Source organism: Mustela erminea, chromosome 16, assembly GCF_009829155.1.
Source record: "Mustela erminea isolate mMusErm1 chromosome 16, mMusErm1.Pri, whole genome shotgun sequence".
Lineage (NCBI taxonomy): Eukaryota > Metazoa > Chordata > Mammalia > Carnivora > Mustelidae > Mustela > Mustela erminea.
Window position 1 is genome coordinate 56,425,417 of NC_045629.1, and position 22,437 is coordinate 56,447,853.

Sequence of the window (22,437 nt, forward strand, 5' to 3'; positions counted from 1 at the left end):
ATATATGTATGATATTCATCTTAACACAAAAATAAGGCAAGCATTTCAAATACAGGTAAGCTTAAAATCCAATCTTATTTTTGAAATAACAATTTCAAATTTTTGTTTAATGGTTGTAAGTACTGAAAATACTGATTAGTTAAGACATTTTTTTTTTTTCCAAATGAAATTAAAAAGTTTCTTTAGCTCACTTTGCAAGGCCAGGAAAGCTTGCTTCAAAGAACACCAGGATTCTCAAAGGCTTTTTGAGTTAAATTTCAACTATAATAAGATTTGGTCCTAAGATCAAAGATCATGGTCTAGGACAATACCTTCAATAGAGTTTATGTCAGAAAGAAAAGGATTGTGGATCTGTGGTTCAGCTTTAATACTATCAAGATAAAAGTAACTTCTGAAAGAATCCTCAATAGTTTCCAATTGTCCATAGATTTCTCTTTTTGAAGAAATCGACAGTCATCTCAGGATGAAGCACCTTCTCTAGCATTTCAAAGTCTGGCATTCCTCACTAGCTGCTAATCCTAGAAACCTTATAATTTTTTTAAAGTAGAAGCCATATTGGACTTGAAAGCTTTATCTATTCATATGGTTAAAAATAACTTCCAGGTGAGCCAACTCATAGATAAATCTTTTTTTTTTTTTTCAAAGTGTTCCAAACGTGGAGTTTCTTTTCTTTTAGAGAAATTAAAACCAGCCATCCTTAATTCAGACAAGCATTTAAGTCTTGTTCTCAGGGAAAGTCAGTGAACTTTGATAAAGATGTACCTCATATATTTTTTTAAATTAAATTAAATTAAAATTCTTTCCAGTGATCCATAATTCATTGTTTATGCACCACACCCAGTGCTCCATGCAGTACATGCCCTCCATAATACCCACCACTGGGCTCACCCAACCCTCACTCCCCTCCTGTCCAAAACCCTCAGTTTGTTTCTCAGAGTCCACAGTCTCTTACTTTGTCTCCCCCTCCGATTTTCCCCAACTCACTTCTCCTCTCCATCTCCCAACGTCCTCTGTGTTATTCCTTATGCTTCATAAATAAGTGAAAACTATATGATAACTGACTCTCTCTGCTTGACTTATTGTACCTCATATTCTGATCCCTTTTCTTGACAATTTTTAAGTTCAATTTTTCAAGTTCAATTTTTCAGAGTAATTATCAGAGGATAATTTTGATGACTTTTATACTCATTGGCAAAACGTCTCTCGGAACTGTAAGAATAGGGGTGCCTGGGTGGCTCAGTGGGTTAAAGCCTCTGCCTTCGGCTCAGGTCATGGTCTCAGAGTCCTGGGATCGAGCCCCGCATCAGGCTCTCTGCTCAGTGGGGAGCCTGCTTCCTCCTCTCTCTCTCTGCCTGCCTCTCTGCCTACTTGTAATCTCTGCCTTTCAAATAAATAAATAAAATCTTAAAAAAAAAAAAAGAAACTGTAAGAATATTCTTAACTCCTAGCACATGTCTGTGTTAAAAAACAAAGTGATGACATCGTGAGGTGCTTCTTTTTTCATTAAGGCAAGAATACCGGATGTATTACCAAGTATTACTACAATCATGGGAGGAGTGTAGTGCTTTTTTTTTCCCCCCGATTGAAGTTTTGTTTGGAAAAATAATCTTCACAAGAAAACAGAACAATAAAACAACTTTTCACAACTTTGAACCTGTCAACGGTCTTGGTCAGTTTCAAAAGAGACTCACAGAATAAGAATTCTTCTAACCACATACTCCAGGGGAACACTGAGGTTGTCAATTCCTCCACTGTTTGTTTCAAAATTTTACGATATTTTATAATTCTACCCTGAATGAAAACATTTGACACAAGAACCTCTCCTGGATTTCTGTTGGTTTGCAACCTTGGGAGCGTCCAGATAAAATCTGAAACTAGCCCCTGCACATGGAGGCGGAAGAGAAGGAACAAAGAAGCAGGGCAGTCCAGATTAGTAGGTGGAAGGTTTTTGTTGTTGTTGTTGTTTGTTTTGTTTTTTGTTTTTATTTTTGTTTTTGTTTTTTGTAGGTGGAAGTTTAATAAGCAAGGGAACTTACATAGGAAGCTTGTTTTGGGCATCAGCAGAACAAGATTTCTGTACTATCTGCCAGAATCTTAAACGTTTATATAGAGATCTTAACTGGGTTCAGTCATGTATGCAGTCCAGACGGTCTCAACAACACCTCACTCTTTCAAGGCTGCGTCCCTGGTTCCATTGTTCGCACTGTTCAAGGACACAGAAATGGTGGGCAGAGTGTACATTCCAAGGTCAGGGGAAGGTGTGAGGAGCCTCCAATGCCTGGGTCTAGCTCATGGGTCAGCTGGTGGCCACAACCTCTCCATCACCTGCTGCAACAATTTCCCCTGTTCCACTTCAAAAACCAACCTGAACATTTTTAGTGAATACGGCTGAATTAGAGTCTCTCTCATTTTATAGGACATTAGAAAAAATAATTTTGTTAAATAGAAATTCCATTTTGGAGGTATCCTAGCTTTTTATCTTGAGATTTTTTGCATGAAAAAACTGCTATTTGTAAGAACTTTTACAAATAAAAACACTGGTGGCATGATCCATGAAAGAACTAATTGATGAATATGACTTCATTCAAATTTAAAATTTCTGCTCTGCAAAAAATACTGTCAAGAAATTCAAAAGAGAAGCTACAGACTAGGAAAATATATTTGCACAAGGTATATCTGAAAAGCTACATACTGTATAATTCCAAAAAAATATTTGCACAAGGTATATCTGACTGTTATGCAAATATACAGAGTTTCTTAAACTCAACAATAAGAAACCAAACAACACAATTAAAACATGGGCCAAAGACCCCACCAAAGAAGAAATATAAATGGCGAATAAGCATATGAAAAGTTGCTCCAGGTCATTATTTCATCAGGGATATGCAAATAAGTGAGATGCCATGACACACCCATTAGAATGGCCAAAATCTAGAACAGTCAAATGCTGGGGGAGATGTGGAGCAAGAGGAGCCCTCTTCATTCATCCCTGGAAGGAATGCAAAATGGTACCGTTACTTTGGAAGATAGCTTGATGGTTTCTTACAAAACTAAACATACTCTAAACCAGGCACTCTAGTGATTAAACTCCTTGGTATTCATCCAAATGAGCTAAAAAGTATATTCACATAAAAAATGCATATGGAAATTTATAGCAACTTTACTCACAATTGCCAAAACTTAAAAGCAAACCAAGATGTCCTTCAATAGGTGGATAGAAAAATAGCCTGTGGCACATCCAGACAATGGAATATTATTCAGCACTGGAAAGAAATGAGATATTTAGCGTATTAAAACTTAAAGGCATACTACTAAGTGAAACTTAAATGCATATGACTAAGTGAAAGAAACCAATCCAGAAAAGCTACATACTGTATGATTCCAAACATATGATACTCTGGAAAAGAAAAAAAAACTATGGAGACAGTAAAAAGATCAGGGTTGCCAGAGATTGTGGAGAAGGAGAGATGAATGGAACAGCATAGAGGACTTTTAGGCTAACAAAACTAGTCTTTTTAAAAAAAAAAAAATATTTAAATTCAACTTAGTTATTAGTTTCAGGGCTAGAATTCAGTGATTCATCAGTTGCATATAATTTCCAGTGCTTGCTACACCAAGTGTCCTCCTTAATGCCCATAACCCCAGTACTCCATGCCCCACCCACCTCTCCTCCAGCAACTCTCTGTTTCCTAGAGTTAAGCGTCCCCTACGGTTAGCCTCCCTCCCTGTTTTTACCTTATTTTATTTTTCCTTCCCTTCCCTTAAATTCCACATGTGAGTGAAATCATACTGTATTTGTCTTTCTCTCATTAATTTCACTTGGCATAATACCCTCTAGTTCCATCCACGTCATTGCAAATGGCAATTTAATCCCTTACCAAGAGTGCACTCTTGATGCACTCTTCCAAATCTACTCTTTCTGCATTTTCACCAGCAGCTAATTTTCCATATCTAGATGTTGAGGACCAAACTCTTGCAGTTTTGTTGACCCCCTCTTTTCCCTCTTACTTTGTCAGCAAATCCTATCAACTTAGTTCTCAGATATACACAGAACCTGACCTCTTTGCACTACCAACACTGTTACCATCCGGGTCCAAGATGCCATTATTCTTGCCTGGATTATTTGCATTTATCTCTGAATTGATCTCCCTGCATTGGCTCTTGCCCTGTGCAGCAAAATAGCATCTGGGTATGTCTTCAAAAACATAAATTAGATCGTGGCATATTTCAGCTTAATATTCTACAATGGATTCCCATCTCACTCAGAGTCAAATACACGATCCTGCATGATAGGCCCCACACCAAACACATTCCCTCCTCCTGGCATTGGCAATTGTTCTGGAATGTTTGGAATGCTCTTCTCCCAGAAGTCCATGTGGCTATATAATTCTCTTTTAGACCTTTAGATCTTTACTCAAAATTCACCTCTGTGACAACTTCCTGGTCCTACTATTTAAAACTGCATCACACTCAGTAACCCCCCTCACCCACACACACATGGGGTATTCTTCCTTGCTTATGTGTCTCTCCCCAGCATGTATCACTATCTAACATTTTTTATATTTCACTCACTTATCTTGCTTTTTGACTCTTTCCACTAAGAATGTAAGTTCTGTGAAGACAGATTAAAAAAAAAATTACTGCCCTATTCCTACTGCCTACATATTGAATACTTGTTGAAGGCATAAAAAGAGATCAAACCTATTCTTGTGGGTATCTCCTTTTGTTCATCGTCTCTCACAATTAGGTCTAGAGTCAAAATCAGGCTCCAGTACACAGGTCATTTTCCAAGTTAAGTGAATTCACAAGTAAAGCCTTTATGCCTTTTAGCTCTGAAGAGTTTTTACTCTTTATCACTTTCTAATTGCTCTTATTTCTTTTTTTAATAAATCAATTCTTTTTTTAAGAGTTTATTTTTTTACTTGAGAGAGAAAGAGAAGGAGAGCACATGCACACCAGGGGGTGGGCAGAGGCAGACTCCCCACTGAGCAGGGATCCTGACATGGGGCTTGATCCCAGGACACTGGGATCATGACCTGAGCCAAAGACAGATGCTTAACCGACTGAGCCACCCAGGTCCCCTTCCAATTACTTTTAAATAGAAGGATTGACAAATTTATCATGTTTCTTTTTTCATCATCAAGGCAAGCAGGACCAGGCAAAATAAAAATGGGGATTCCCTCATTCAGAAATTACTAAGGATTTTGCAATGAAGCCAGCAGAGCATTAAACAAAGTATGGGGTCTATGAGACCACACGTGTCATATGCCCATGATGCTCGCCCTATAGTGGGCTTTTGTTAGACCTGGATTTTTTTTTTTTTAACTTACAAAAGCAAGGACTTTAGTGATCAGGGGTTGCCTTTTCTTGCCCATGGTCCATGATGAATCTGTATTATAAAGGTCTAAATATTCTAAAGACTAATATAATTTAAACCATTAGTTATGTAAGCTACATAATCACTTTTTCTGGTTCCAAGTTGACTTTTTAGTTATATAAATTTCTACCTAGTTATAATTGTTTAATGCCACATTATCCCTCCCACTTATTTAATAATTAAGGTAAAAATACCACTGGTGGAATCTTTTGCTAGACATTGATTCATCATATAAATAAGCACTTTTAATGGGAGAAATGTTAAAGATGCTCATTCATTCAAGAGTTGAGTAAAAATCTATATATGCAAATTACAGTGCTTGGCTTTTTAAGACATTTAGTTATATGACAGGAAAGCAGGCATTTTGCTGAAAGCCAGTTAGCCAAATGATCAATTTGCTGAATGGCCAATTTGACAAATTTGCCAAATAAGATGAATGTAATTTAACAGCTTGAACAAGTTGGTGAAATATATAGAAAAATTATGCACACATTTTTAATATTGACTATCATAATGGGATTATGAATTATATATGGATATGTGTATACTATATATATATATATATACTTGTGTCATACTTACATATATACATTTATTCATACATAGAGAGTTAACTTGTTACATATGCATATTATATGAAATGTATATAAGTTACACCTGAGTATAAGCACTGGGTGGCTCAGTCGGGTACATACATATAAGAAGACTAGCTATAAAGGAAGTAAAGATATCTGAAAGGGACTATTATAATCTGGAAGGGACCATATGGTTTGTATGAATTAAATAGAAAGATGAAATAGGACACATGGGAGGAATCATATTATATACTAAATATTGTGTGACATTTTCTGGTTGATATACTCTGAGGATTTTGTAAACGAATCTTAAAAATATTAAAGCTTTGGCAAAACAGTAATCAACATACAATGGTTCCTAATCACTTATGAATATATCTAAAACGTAGAACAGTCTTCCTCTCTGTTATAAATAACATGGATTACTTCGACAGCAAAATCTACCTATTTAAGTGGTTCCTGATTAGAAACCACTCCAGGGCGTGCCTGGGTGGCTCAGAGGGTTCAGCCTTTGTCTTCAGCTTAGGTCATGGTCTCAGGGTCCTGGGATCGAGCCCTGCATCGGGCTCTCTGATGAGCAGGGAACCTGTTCCACCCTCCCCCCCATCTCTCTGCCTGTCTCTCTGCCTACTTGTGATCTCTGTCAAATAAATAAATAAAATCTTAAAAAAAAAAAAGAAAGAAAAGAAAAGAAAGCACCCCAGTATATGACATGAGACAGTTTTTCACTTACTTCTGATTTATTTCATAATACCTTTGAATGACATTTCCTACCTTTTTAATACTAAAAACATTTAAAATATTTTAGCATTATCTCACCTATTCTTTGTACTCTGTTGTAACTTATAAATTCAAAAGCATCTGAAAAAAGTCAGAATTTTTAGTTAAATTGCACTTAAATTACTTTTTTAATAAAAATCATCCAAAATTTAATTTAGGTCAACTTAATTTAATCCTAATTTGAAAGCATCAGAAAGAAATCAAAATTAACCAATAATTCTAATTTTTATTCCCATATTACATTTTATTTTGGTTTTTGATATTGAAATACATACTTCTACACATTTCACAGCTAATAACTTGAATATTTTTGTTAATGCTGCTAACTAATTCTTGGTAAAGTTGTTAATTATTGCAATACAACAGTGCAGTCTTTACATTTAGTAAATGTGGCAAAGAGTTAATCAACAAATTGGCATTCAACTAGCTGATTTTCTGCTAAGTGACCTAGCTGGAGGAGGAAAGGGTGAGTAGAAGCTGCAAGAATAACAATTCTCAGGAAGATGTAAGAGAAAAATATGACATAGAAGTGATGGGAGAGGTAGGAAGGCACCCAAGCCTCTTGAGAGGGGTGGAATTTCAAAAAAGATGCTTACGTGTCGCATGCTGCAAAGAGTTCCAAGAGTAAGAAGGTCAGTGGCGCCTTGCAGGCACTGTTTTCAGTAGGGTGGTGACGGGGGCAGTCAATTTGCAGAAAATTATGAGATGAATGTAATTAACCAAATCTAACAACAACAGATAGAAACTCTTTAAGAGCGAGGATCTAACTGTATTAGTGTAGAGCTCTCTCTTCTATTTCTTCTCTCTTCCCTCCCAGCGAGAGTAGTCTGATTTGGTAAACACAGGATGCTGAGTTAAATGTGAATTTCAAAAAGACAACGAATAATTTTTAGTACAAGGATATCCCAAGCATTGCGAACCGTCACTCGAAGTGTGCTAGATTGGGGACCATGGAGGGGCTAAGAGCACTGACTGATGGAGTCCTCGCCTGCACGTAGACATAGGGCTGTGGGTAAGTTACCCAAACTTCCCGCGCCTCGGGCTCCAGGCTGGAACAACCGGGATAGTAACGGTCTTCGTAAGGAGTAGTAACAGTAACAGCTCTTTGGGGATTATTGTGAGTTGGAAGTCTCTACAGCACGGGGCGTGGCGGTTGGGGCAGGCAGAGAAATCGATACGTGTAAGAATGGTTGTCCATGAAAGGAACAGCACTAATTCATACGAACGTAAAGGGGGGAAACGTGTGGGGTTTGTGTATTGTCCACCTGGGGATAGTTAATAGCCAAAGCATGCAGGCAAATGAACGTATGTAGGCCTAGAATTTTAAAAAGGGGAGGCGCCGGGATTCGCGGAAAACCTGCCCCTGATCCCTCTTACCAAAAGGAGTGGAGACATGACCCTCATGGGGACAGCCTTGAGACGTCGGCACCCAGGTCTGAGTGTGGAGGTCCGACGACCACAGACCGGTCGGGGCCGGTTCGGTTCTCCAGCGCTGGGGTGGCTGTAACTGCCAGCAAATCGCAGAGGCGCCGCGGGACAGGCCGGGGCGGGGCGGGCCCCGGGTGGCGGAGTCCGCCTGCGCGCGTGGGAAGAGTCGCGCGCGCGAGCGAGTCGCGGTCCCGGAGCGGAGCGCGGCGCTGGCGGCGGCTGAGAGCGAGCGGCGCGCACAGACTGCGCGACGGACGCGGCGATGGGACACCTGTGGCTCTTGGGAACCTGGGGCTTCTGGGGGCTGCTCCTGTGTGCCACGGACCCCCGCGCAGGTAATTCCTCCGGGGCGCCAGGGAGGCAAGCAGAAGTCCGTGCAGACCCAAAACCCTGGGTTTCCCGGGGCCGCGGGAGAGAAGGGACTGCCCGGCACCAGCCCTGCGCCAAGGCTGCGGGTGCGGCCGCATGGCCATCCTGGGCACCTGGGACCCGGGACCTGCAAGGCAGGCCTAAGGGACAGACAGGCAGGCAGGCAGACAGACACACACAGAAGAAAAGAAGAGGAGGAGAAGAGAAGAGAGAAGAGGGATTGCTCTTAAGTCGTAAGAGTTACTGCTTGAATTATGGAACCGCACCGCCCCCACCCACAAGGGGCTCAATTGAAAAAGACACTGAAACTTGGCTGGGGGTGGAGGTAGGGGGCACAATCCGAGTCCTCTCTCTTCTCTTCTTGGGTGTCCTTCCCCCACCGAAGAGAGGGCAGTGTCCCCCAGTAGGACAAGAATGGGTGTCTGTGCCTGGTGTCAGTCACTTTAAGGGGCAGCTGCCTCTCCCTTCCAAGTAATACCCAAGAGAGGGTTGGAAGAGCCGGATAAGATAAGAAATTGGAGTTGGCGGTGGAGATAAGGGAGGATGAACCTGAGATAGGTGGAGAGCAGCACGGTCTTGGAGATAGGATCCAGAGCCCTCGCCGGAGTTTCCTGCTCTTGGCTGTGGGATGCTGGAAGTTACGAACGTGCCTGAAGCAGAATCAGCCTTGGAGCTCTTGGCGAAGTCAGACCCGTGACATTTGAAGTCCGTGCTAAACTTTTTGCCGGCAGGAATGACCTGTATGATTATCATTTCTTAAACCTTTTCTCATACATCTACTTGAAACAGTAATTTCTATAGCTTTTCTTTTTGTCCACTTCAATTTTTCCTATTTCGAGAATTGTTACTGGATCTAATAATTCACATTTGCACAGCTGACGTGGAAAACGAACCCTTTTAGCCACTGTGTATCTTTGAGTTGTTTAAAAGCATAGAGTTCTCCAGAGAAGCAGCTCTCTTACCCCTGTGTTTTGCATAGGCACCTACCTCCCTCTTTCTAGAGTTCTGTTTCTCTCTCCCATACTTGGTCCAGTCTAGCTATTCATATTTGCCCTCCAAGATGCAGCAGGGACAACCCTTCTTTCTAGAAGTCAGCAGGACATGAGCAGTGTAGTTGAAGGGCCCCTTCTTGGTCAACCATGGCCCCTCTGCTCTCCTGTCACGCGGTACTGTCTAAGCTAAGGTTTTGGGAGGTTGAGACCGTGAACACATTTTTATATCCCCAGGACACTTACACCGTTCAATGAATGAATTGGTAACCATTAAAGTAAGAACTTACTATAATCAGGAGGCTAAAGAAATGATCTTTCCTGAAGTCTTACTCCATCACAGAAAACAATTTCTTCTTAAAATGCACCCTTAGATTTTGTGCCTGGTCTATTCTGTTCATTTTCATTTATTCTTTGCATTTCTTATGTGCTTTTATGATGAATGACTTATTTCTCCACGATGTTACTTCTCCAGTGTTGTCTGCTGCTGTGTGAGCTGCTACCTGTAGTTACAGATCTGCAGTTAGTTGAGCGCTACGTGAAATTAAGGGTTTAATAAATGTTTTATAATATGATAATTAAGAATGGTGAAAATGATCATGGGTTATTACCACCCTTTTGGCACCTCAGGTAGTGCTTTGCATAAAGCTAATGAGTATTAATTAAGTGAATGACTTATTTCCCTGTCAAGTCATTGGTTAGTAGTAGAACCACAAGTAAAATATGGGTGTATTTACTTTCAGTCCCATCACTTTTGTGATGTTTTTCTTATAATACTGTATGATCTGGTACCAACTTTGATGCTTGAAGTACTTGATGCTTTTATCTTTACTGTGTTTTATTATCTTTCAGATGGCTCTAAAATAATTCCCAAAGTCACAGAAATAATACCTAAATATGGCAGCATAAATGGAGCAACAAGACTGACTATCAAAGGAGAAGGTATGGTTGGTTTTTCTTTTCTTTTCTTTCTTTGGGGGGGTCAAGGTTGAGGGTTTTTTTTTTTTAAGATTTTATTTATTTATTTGAAGAAAGAGAGATCACAAGTAGGCAGAGAGGCAGGCGAGGAAGAGGCAAAAGCAGGCTCCCTGCTGAGCAGAGAGTCCAATATCAGGCTCGATTCCACGACCCTGAGATCATGACCTGAGCTGAAGGCAGAGGCTTAACCCACTGAGCCACCCAGGCACCCCATGAAAGCTATTAGGTTTTTAACAGAGTTTTAAAAGCCGTGAGAGAAATGCCCCAATTAAAACAAAACAAAACAAAACAACCACTCAGCTATTTCTTCCTGTCTGGAGACCTAAACTCCTTCAGATCCAGGAGCCATGGCTTGAGTTTAAGTACACAGACCCAGATGGCCTTTCGTTATAAATACAAAACAAAACAAAACATTCTATTCTTAAGGCATTTTGGAAGAACCTCCTTATGAGTTTAACCCTAACCTTTGCTCTTTCATAGACTCTCTGAGTCACAGTGTATCCTGTGTCACTGGTGTCATGGTGAATTTCCAGTTTTCCCATCCGTCTCAATTTCCAAATGCTCCTAACAGAGCATCATAGAATAGTCAAATCGTATTGGAATGGCCGATACCTGCATCCTCGCCGTGATTTGACTTCCCTCTTCCTGCCTTAACCATATACTGTAGGTGACTAAAAATGTGTTAGCACCTGTCTTTCTCAAAAGCTGAATCTAAGACTATTTTATATAGGTTTTCAGGGCTCATGATATATAGAGAATGTGTATAGAGCAATGTAATGAATTTGCAAAACAGACCAGACCTCCAAAACTCCATGAATGTGCTACTTGAACAAAATTTATTTGGAGGAACTGTATTCACATAATCAGAGACATCAGTGCTGTCTCTGACCCATACTTCATGTTTAGAATTGCATTGCAGAGCTAATTTATTAATCACACAAGAACATTTTCTGTGGAACTGTAACTGCTGGATGATTACTTAAGTGTTGGTCCCATAGGACTATAAAAATGCTTTATTTTTATAAAAGTCAGGATGAAAAAATTAAATGATAAAGAAATATTTGACTTAGAAAGTGAGTTCTCTGAGATTCCACTCTCTAGAAAGAACTACTGTTAGTATTTTGGTGATTCCACATGAGTTTTCCATTTCCACATGTCATATTCACTTTTACAGGCCAAAATTTGCTAGTGCATTACTTTGTTCTACAGGCTGTGCTTCAGGAGCCAAAGATCCATAATTTTATAGTTATGATGCCCAAGTAAAGTGTTTTGAGCACTTTATTTCCATGATCATGGAAATAATTGTGTCTCCAACTAAGAGGACTGATTTAATGAGGAGTCTTATCATTTTGATTATTAATTCAGGAGTGTTTCTAAATTTATACCTGTATTTCTCAATTGTCTTTCTTAATAGTTCCCTTTACTGAAAAATATCAGTAAAATGGAAGGAGTAGAATCTTACTTTTGGCTTTTTTCCCTAGATATTTCCCTATTACATATACTTTTGTCTACCTGAAGTGTTGAATTACATAGTTTTTATAATGTTTTGGGAAACCCAGGGACTTTGGTCCTGTCTGACTGGCTTTCAGGTGTGTCCTTGCCCCTTCCCACTCTGTGACTGGAGCAGGTTACTCCCCTAAGCCTCAGCTTCCTCATCAGTAAAGTGGGGTATTAATTCCTACCTGTTGGGACTGTTGTGATGATTGAAAAGGATGATGTATCTAAGGTACCCATAGATACTATCTGTTTCCTAAATTAGAGTTTTTTTATTTTTATTATTTTGTTTTATTTTTATCATTATCCTGCTCTTATGTTATAAGTTTGGTTTCATTCTTTAGGAATCATCCTTCACCACACTGTACTTTTCCTTTTCATTGTTTTGCTGTTATAACTTTTCGAGTTGGTTTGTACTCTCTCACCCTTGCATTTTTTTTAACTAGAGAAATCCAAACAGCCCCATGTGGTATATGGCAACCGCCGGCTTCAACTACACACATTTTCCATGATAGCAGCCTGGGCTGCTATCAGGAGAACCAGGTTTGCGTGCCTGGCAAGTCTTGTCTCCAGTTTTTCTGCAAAAGAAAAAAAAAATGCATCAATATGCCAGGAATTTCCATCTGAAAGCCTCAACCTTTTCTGTATCCAGGGTACACCCAACCCTTCCTGTAATCTTTGTCCCTTGGAGTACTTCCAGAGCTATCCTCTTTATACCCAATTTTTTATTTAGAATTATATTTTATTTTGAAATTCTTTTAGGAGGTGATTCCTTTGTGCGGCTTTTTAACTCTTTGGAATTAGCTAACAAATCAGAAATATTTCTATAATTTTTTAAGCAATATTTGTAATGAGAATATTTATAAATCCTATTGATTTGGCTCATGTTTTTACTTCAGGGAGATAGGTCTATATATATGACATAAGTATGTAAAAATATATATATGACATATATGACATTAAATATAGGTATGTGACATTAAAAATATATATGGCATTTAAACAAAGCCAAAAACAATATCATCTTTTGTTGGTTTAATTTTTTTTTCAATTGTATTTGTCTCAGGAATGCTGAGATGCAGATCTGTGTTACCGTATCAATTTTGTGACATGTGCTTAAGAGGAAAATAAATACATGTATCACATCCTGAGCCACCCCACAAGTAAAACTTTCCTTAGTTAGTTGCCAGCAGCCCTCTGTGTATTTCAAACTCAGCATGAACACCAAAGATAAGCACAGTTGGCAAAAGGAAAGGGCAGGTTTACAAGTAACTTGCTTTTCTGTGTTTTCCTGTATCTTTTCAAAATTCCATTTTAGCAGTAACTGCTGTCCTAGAATCAAAACTACAGATCCAATGCAAGTGCCTTTCACACGTCAAATTGATGCTTATATTTGTACTTTAGCCTATATTTGATGAGCTCTGTTTGGTTACCGTTTAAGCCTAGAGGAAAAAGTGGTGTTTATTAAAATCCCTACCCTTTGTTGAGTTTCTGCTTACTTTTTCTACCTATCATGGATAGGAGAAGTGTTAAGAACATGGGTCTGGAGGAACTTATATAGGGCAATGGCTAATAGCTTTATAATGTATGTTTTTTTTTATTAATTTTTTATTTTTTATAAACATATATTTTTATCCCCAGGGGTACAGGTCTATAATGTATGTTTTTAAATATTGTCTATCTCTGAATATCACAGGTGCCAGGTTGACATCGCCAACCTGAATTCAAATCCTAGCCATAACACTTACTAGTTCTGTGTTATTTTTAAAAAGGGATATTAACACTGAACTTAAATCTCAGGATTTTTGTGACCAGTAATAAGAGCAAATATCAACCGAGCTCTTAACATAGGAGCCAAGTATTATGTTATGCAATATATATAACCTCATTTCGTATTCCCGACAATCCAATAAGTGGGTAATTATGGTCATTTTCCATTTTATTTTATTTTATTTTATTTGAGAGAGAAAGAGAGAGAGAGAGAGAGCACAAACAGGGGGAGTGCTGAGCAGGAACTCAATCCCAGGACCCTGGGATCATATCCTGAACTGAAGGCAGACACTCAACTGAATGGCCCACACATGTGCCCCCTGGTCATTTTTCTGATGAGAAGATAAAAATGAGAGAGTTCATCTCTAAAATTTGAGTGCCTGAAGTCATACAGCAAGGATGTGCAGGAGTGGGATGCGAATCCAGGACGTTAGGGTTCCTTTAAAGAGCACCATCCCAAAGAAGCAGCTTTACGAGAGCTAGAGTTTTAGGGGCGTTGGCATTTGGTGAACATCTGGTACCACGAAGTCCTTAAACTAGGCAATATTCGTGTTTTTAATGGACCTTTTTAGAACGCTGAAAATGTTCAATAATTTAAAAAGCAGTCACCCACAGATGTCTAGCGACCCCAATTCAGCCACTTCAACTAATAAAGGTTTTTTTAAAAATTTTTTAAAAAGATTTTATTTATTTATTTGACAGACAGAGATCACAAGTAGGCAGAGAGGCAGGCAGAGAGAGAGAGCAGGAAGCAGGCTCCCTGCTGAACAGAGAGCCCGATGTGGGGCTCCATCCCAGGACCCTGGGATCATGACCTGAGCCGAAGGCAGAAGCTTTAACCCACTGAGCCACCCAGGTGCCCCTAATAAAGGTTATTTAATATGAGCCTATAAGGTAAGAGTGATTGTTTTCTGAAACATACTACAAAACTACTTGACAATATTTTTTTCTAATATAAATAATATATATACATTGAATTTAGAGTTAAATCTACATCTCTGAGTTTAACATTTTTTCTGGCTTACTGATTTTAAATTTATTGTACTGTGAAACAATGTGGATTGTAGGTAATTAAGTGCTGAAATTCAAATAACTTATGGATTTATATTGATAACCTGGATGCAAAGGAAAAAATTTCATAACTTCAAAAATATTGTTAGTCATCAATTTGGCAACAGTGGTGTTTTACTGTTAAGCACTTGCAGTATTTAGAGAAAAGTAACATTTAAAAACGCACATGCTTTTAGAACTCAGGATTTAGGAATTTTAGATTTTGAAGTGAAAATTGTTTCTTTACTGTGCTCGCTTCGGCAGCACATATACTAAAATTGGAAAATTGTTTCTTTACTAACTTAACTTTATTCTAGAAAATATTATAACATCAACAACTTCATAGATTTATTCTGCATATTAGAATACTATTAAGTATCTTTTAAACATTTTTATTAGGAGAATATTTAGTTATAGGGTTTAATCAATAGAATAATATCCAATTAATCTTAACCATGGATTTTATTTCTTGGGTTTATTTTGAAATTGAATGTTGTTCTAGCAATATAAAATACTTTTATGTGGCATAAAATTACTTAATGGATATTTAACTACTTCCAAATCTAGTTTTGAATTTTCAGGTATTTATAGTAAGATTAAAATAATTTTCATCAATTAAAAAATAATTTTCTGCTCTGTTTCACATCATCTGTTTCTCTGGTTCTGTTGGATCACACCCATTAGCATGCAAACACACTGCTATTTCACCAACCTGAAAAAAAGCAAGAGCAAAATCATCAAGCTTCCTCTTGTTCCACCCCCTTCTACCTTCCACCCATGCCTCTGCTTCCATTGATAGTAAAATGCCCCCCAAAGAGACCAGTATTTGTTCCTTTCGCTGGTTATCCTCCGATCTTCTCTTGACCCCATGTCAATCATGTATCCATCACTCACTGCTGTCTATACTCTCAGAGTAGTTTATACTCTTTGTCTATACTCTCAGAGTAGCAGCTAGTGACTCTTGGCAAGCCTAAGTCACACCATGCTATGCCTCTGTTTGGGAAGCCTCCAGTGCTCTCTAACTCATAAAAATAATCTGAATGCCCTCAATTTTGGGTCTCATCTCCTACCACTCTAACTTTCCTCATACATGTTTCTCCAACCATGCTTGCTAGTTCTTGAATCCAAAAATATGCTCCCACCACAGGGCCCGGAAGAGCATGTTCCCTCTATCTAAAATGCACTTGACATAGGTATTCTCCGGGCTTACTCCTTCCAGAATATTTCCTTGACCATTTATGTCACATGCCTCCTCTCTCCCAGGAACAGGGGTTGGGAAATAAGAAACAAGAAAGTCCTGAAAAGAGGCATGTGAAGGTGTATGAGCACATTGTATGAACACAAACCATTCAGGTCTATGTCTCAAGTTAATTCCTGCAAGAGAGGATCCCCTACAGAGGAAACAGAAACACCAGGTTGATTGAATGACTCATTCAGGAGCTTCTCTCTTTGGCTTCCTCAGAGCTTGTACAATGGGCTCAGGAATAGAGGGGCCATGGGGCGACGACTGTGCAGGGTTAACACCATGGACTTCCCTTCTCCAAGGCTAAGCTATCCACAGCAGTTGCTGATCCCTGACCTGATCAACACTGAGCCCTCAGGAGGGGCCATTCCCCAAGAAGTATACTGGTTGCTAAGGGACAAATTGACTGGATTACTCTACTTCTTTCATGGAAAGAACAGAGATTCATTATTGCTGGAACAGATACTCCAAATACAGATTTTTGCTTTCTCCATCCACAGTGCCTCTGCCAGCCCCATCTTCCGAGAGCTCCCAGAGTCTGAGTTAATGCCAGGAGCATCTATAAAATAGTGCCTCAGAACAAGAAACGCATTTCACAGAGAAAAAGTTGTGATTATGGGCACACGACCACAAAACCTGTGTTACTCTGAAACACGTGGCCTAGTAGAATGATGGAATGGTCTATAAGAGGCAAGCCTAAGATCCCAGCCTGGGAACAGCATCCTGTGGGATAGGATGCTGGCCTCTATCATATGCCATATGCCTTCATCCCATGGCAGATAGATGCTTCTGTGTCCCGACAGACAGAGCACATGGAGCTGGAAGGGAACGGTTTCTCTCATTCATTATCACTCCCAGTGATCTGCAAACTGCATATGTGCTTTCTGTCCTTGCTGTTTTAGATTCTGCTGGATTTGGGGTCTGAATTTCCAGTGAGAGAATGCTTTGGCCAGGGATGACTTCCAGTGAATGGGAGCTATCACTATGAACTGATCACTTTGAATTCATCAAACATCATTAGTAGCCTACCAGAGATAATCAGTTCTGATGATCATGAAGAGAGAGGGTTGCTTTACCTAATGGAGATAGGGAAGAATATGTCTGAAATTCAGGGTATTCATGAGGGCATTTCTTGGCTTCCCATGTCCAGTGGAAGGAATTATAGCATGAATAGGCAATTATAGCAACCACAACTTAACAAGGGTAAAGCAACAACCAAGGGTCCAGATCTTCAGGATGAAGGCTAGTGTCACTCCCTCAACTTAAGTGCTGGCTAAGGCAAAGGAAGTCTACATAGGTGGTAAAGAGGGTTCTACAGTTACTATTCATTATAGCCTCAGGAGCAGTTGTGTCTTGCCCCAATAACTCTCTTGTATTAAATCTTTAGCAGAGCTTTTGGCTGATTACCACCTTGGAGACTTGATAATGAATTATATTTAAAATGTGGGGCCAGGGGTTGCCTGGGTGGCTCAGTGGGTTAAAGCCTCTGCCTTCAGCTCAGGTAGTGATCCCAGGGTCCTGGGATCAAGCCCCACATCGGGCTTTCTGCCCCTCTCTCTCTGTCTGCTTCTCTGCCAACTTGTGATCTCTATCTGTCAAATAAATAAATAAAATAGTCTTTAAAATGTGGGGCCAGAGCATGTCCATATGGTGCAGTGAGTTGCCTCTAAGAGAAGCCTTTTATACTCAGCTTCACAGTCTCTTGTTCTCACCTCGAATTCTAACCACAGCCATGACAGATAGTCCTCCCAAGACTGTGACCCAGTCTGTGCTCACAGCTTTTGCCTTCTGTTTCCATAGCAAGTCTTTGTCTACTGTCCCAGGGCTTCACTGATGCAGTGACTTGGGACATTGAAACCCCTATGGTATGTGGACGACATATGTGCAGCCTGAATGTTCAGGAGAAGCTATTTCCCCTGGAGAAACCTCAGTTAACTCCCTGGACAGGATTTGATGAAGAAAGGTTTGATTCTTTGATTCTGAGAGGCAGTCCATATTTTCCTTGGAAGTTTCCAGCAAGGTTGTGCTCCAGCTGTGCTTACAGCCCAGGTTGTCTTTCTTTAGGTCTTACTCTCTTTTGCCCCAAAGGAGTCACCACTCAAATAAACCATATGCTTGCAAGTCCTCATCTCAGATTTTGCTTTATAGGAACTCAAGGGAAAGATATCCTCAGCAGACATAGACTCTGATGGGGAAGGAGGAGAGAATATTTTCTCCAGCCCTTCACACCCTACCTCTGGAATATAAGCTATTTAATTCTGTGCCTGGCAAATAATAGGTTCTCGAACATTACTTTTGTGAATAAATGAGTTGAAGGTGAATTTTTATGCTTCCAAAAAGGATTACAACCATAGGGATAAATACAAAGTAGCTTAACTGCTAACTTATTTACTTACGAATATTCCTTATTATTTATTGATGATTCAGTACCAAATGATGATTGTTAGATCTTGGAGAAGAGAATTCTTTTAATAATAATTCAGTGTTTTTACTTTTCCAGGTTTTGCTCAAGCAAACCAGTTTAACTATGGAGTTGATAATGCTGAGTTGGGAAACAGTGTGCAATTAGTTTCTTCTTTCCGATCGATTTCTTGTGATGTAGAAAAAGATTCAAGTCATTCAACTCAAATTACATGCTATACTAGGTATGTTTTATAATATGTTTAATAAGAGCATTTTTTTCATACACAGATTGGTATTATATAGTTTTTTATATACTCTAGCAATTATATTTTCTAATGATCAGCTATTTTTTTGTTTCATGATGTTCAGACTATCTTATAGCTTTATTTCATTCATTTGTAATGCTCTTTCCATGTATTGGCACAATAAAATAAACTCCATATCCTTTTCCAGGTTATTAGAGCTATTATCTTATCATTATTGATCTATTTCAGAAGACAAATGGCTACTATTAAATTGTAATGATGCTCCTCAAAATATCAAAATTATGCTTTCCTGTCCAGTTTGATTAATTTCCTTCAAAATCTTGACATATTCATTAAGATTAAAGATGACCATTTTGTAGAGTGACATTTCAAGTTCTTTACTATCAGTCCAGAATGATGTTTGTTATTAACAACTTATGGGAAAAATTAATCATTTTAAATGGTAACTTTTAATAATAAAACAGGTAGCACATATTCCAGAGGATTTCATCTTTATCAAGCTTATTGGCTGTTTCAGCAGCAAAAGCTCTCTTAGAGAGAAATTTGATCAGAATTAAAAAAAAACAAACAAAAAAAGAAACAACAAAGCATAACATGACTGTACCAAGGTGATGTATTACTGTTTTAAGTGAATCTTCCGACTTTTGTTATTGTATTTGTTTTCCTTTTCAGTAAATACCAGTGCACTTAGAATAAGCATTTGCTGTGAAGTGTGTAAACCTGGTGATTCACAGACCTGTACCCCTGGGGATAAATATATATGTTTATAAAAAATAAAAAATTAATTAAAAAAAAAAAAAGAAGAAGCATTTGCCTGCGGTCCATGATGTTAGAATCTGCAGTACAGAGTTCAGGATGGAGATCCTTCATAATTTAGAATGAAACTCTTATCATTTAGAATTCTAATAATATAGAATGGAATTTAGCTGTACATTGATTAGAATTTTAGGCACTTTTTTTTTTTTTTCAAAATGACTTGTAGTCTGGGGCAGTATTTTTTCTTAATAGCATACATTAAATAAAAGGGTCATTGCATTCCTTACATGTTCTTCATTTGCTTTGCAGAGCAATGCCAGAAGATTCCTACACTGTGAGAGTCAGCGTGGACGGGGTTCCTATTACAGAAAGTAATACCTGCAGAGGTCGCGTCAAGAGCTGGGAATGCACCTTCAATGTATATGGGATCTCCTCTTTAACTTTTGGATGATCGGTCTTGTGCTTGCTTTCTTGCTGAACTGGCCTTTTATTTTTTAATTTTACCAATTGTTATCTATTTCCACGTTAAAAAATATTCTAGCATGTAGCGAAGGATAACTTCACTCAGTTTTAATCATCTTCTGTGGCAGTGGAATCTCTTTTCTCATATCTTATTTGTTTCCCTCTTTAATTTCATTAATGACTTAAACTTTTATACATTAAATATTTTTCTTGCTCACGCTATTTTTTCTCTTTCTCCATTTGTACTCTGAGTTTGATTTTCCTTTTCTTATCTTCATGGCATTCACCTTCATTTTAAATAGGATCATAACTCTTTTTCCTTTCTTTATAATTTCTAATGCAATGAGATAAAATATGACTGTACATAGCATTGAAGTCATTCAAAATGTAGTTATCCTATATGTAGATATTCACAATAACACATTTCTTCTAAGGACCATCCCATATATGTCTAAAAATTTTGTCTGTCTATCAAAAGTATTAGAGTTTCCATCACCCTCGTGGGCTCCCTGGGATTCTCCTCTCTCCCTATTTCCATTTGGTGTCACAGTTCTTAAGAATTTTACCTGCATTGCTTTAGAAAATTATCATTAGCTTCATTACTAAAGCTTACTTTGAGGGACTTTTTCCAGGTTTTGTTTCTGTTTTGCAATGTGCTTTGTTATTTTTTCTTCATAGGCTTAAATAGAAGAAGGCCTTCTGTAATTTTATTCCCTCAAATTCCTGCTACCAGAGAGCCTTATTACTAGAGTTTGACATATGCTGATAACAAAGGAAGATAGACTATTAAAGTTCTGAACTAAAAACACTAACAGAGAATTTTTAGTGGATAAGGAAAGTATCTTGAATAAGCAGAATAATAATATTCTAAACTTTATTTTTATACTTTGTGTAAAAGGAGGTATTTTGACAGTTATATTATAGAATTATTTAAATGTAAATAATGTAAGAACCAGAGATATTAGCTTATTGACAGTATTATTTTACAGGCAAGAAGTTTCAGAACCCCAATGATAATGAACATCACACCTTTATCTGGAACTCCAGGTCTGTTATATGACAGCTGATATAATATCTTTTTTGGTTTGTGGCCATTAATTTAATTTTAAGTATATAAAATTAGTATATCTGATAATTTAGAAATAACATATTTCTGATTGTATAGTGGTTATATCTGATTTTCAGTGGTTATATCTGAATCTGCTATAAAGTATTTTACTATCCCCCTATTGGACATTTAGCTGGTTTCCACTTCATTATAATTATAATTATAGCAGTTTATAATCCCAAAAGGAATATGTGAGAATGCCCTTTTCTATACCCTTGACAATTTTAGGGACTAATTTTTTCAGGCATTTATGTGAAAAATGTAGTAGCTTATTTTTAATATTTCTAATTCTTAATTTATACAATTAAATTTACTTATTTATATATATTTATTGACCCTTTGTATTTCTTCTTTTATAATTACTTGTTCATCTCCTTGGTTTTAACTTAATGCTAGTCAGTTTTCATATTAAGTTATAAGAATTATTTATATTTTAAAGATATTAATGATTTGTATGTCATATATGTTGGAAATATATTCTCAACTTACCATTTGCTTTTAAATGTTATTAATGGATTTACCTGTCATTCAGACATTTTAAATTCTTTATATTAAATTAATCTATAGATTTTAATTCTTGTTATTTCTTCCTTCATTTTTATGCTATAGAAGACCATACCATCCCAATAATATAAGTATTATATAAATTTATACTTAATTATAAGTTTTTACGGTTTTATTTTTATATTTAATTTTTGTTTCTCCTAGGATTTATTCACTTTTTGGGTATAGAGTAAAGTGGGATCTTATTTGTTTTTTCAAATATATCTTTCATGACCCAAGCAATATTTATTGAATAATTCATTGTTTTCCATGAAAAGCTTCTTTAATTTACAAATACTTATAAATATTGCTTTAATACTATACATACTCATGTTTTATTGTGTTTGTTAGAAGGTTCAGCACAGTGTTAAATAATAGTGATGAACATGGGATATAAGTGTCTGGATCCTGGTTTCATGAGGAATACCTCTAATGTTTTGGTATTAAGTGTTGGGTGTATGGGTAGGTAATCTTATACAGAACTGTTTGCTTGTTTGTTTTAGGCACATTAATAACTATCCAAGGCAGAATCTTCACTGATGTCTATGGAAGTAATACTGCATTAAGCTCAAATGGGAAAAATGTTAGGATTTTGAGGTAAACTTTTGATGTGGAAGCATATTCTTATCACTCAGGTGGGGTATGGTATTCCACAAACAATGGGCTCAATGATATTAAACATCACTACAGTGTGATTTTCAGCCATATTATAGGAAGAAAAGGAGACTATTGGATGATTCATTGACATGGAAGTAGTGACCAATATGCCTTTCTTTTTTGGTCTGGCATAATTCTTTCGTTTTCTGTGATAGATTTTATTAATAGAAGGCACACGGATACAAGCGC

At 37.8% G+C, this 22,437-nt stretch overlaps 1 protein-coding gene across 1 annotated transcript in view; it reads left to right on the top strand.

Moving 5' to 3' along the window:
• The first annotated feature begins 8,279 nt into the window (after positions 1 to 8,279).
• PKHD1L1 (PKHD1 like 1) overlaps positions 8,280 to 22,437 on the top strand; it is a 156,462-nt gene continuing 142,304 nt past the window's right edge. Inside the window, exons 1-6 of the mRNA XM_032315885.1 lie at positions 8,280 to 8,495; positions 10,371 to 10,460; positions 18,554 to 18,698; positions 19,788 to 19,896; positions 20,930 to 20,987; positions 22,095 to 22,188. Coding sequence (XP_032171776.1) covers positions 8,423 to 8,495; positions 10,371 to 10,460; positions 18,554 to 18,698; positions 19,788 to 19,896; positions 20,930 to 20,987; positions 22,095 to 22,188 — 569 coding nt within the window. The 5' untranslated portion in view covers positions 8,280 to 8,422. The remainder of the gene's footprint in view (positions 8,496 to 10,370; positions 10,461 to 18,553; positions 18,699 to 19,787; positions 19,897 to 20,929; positions 20,988 to 22,094; positions 22,189 to 22,437) is intronic.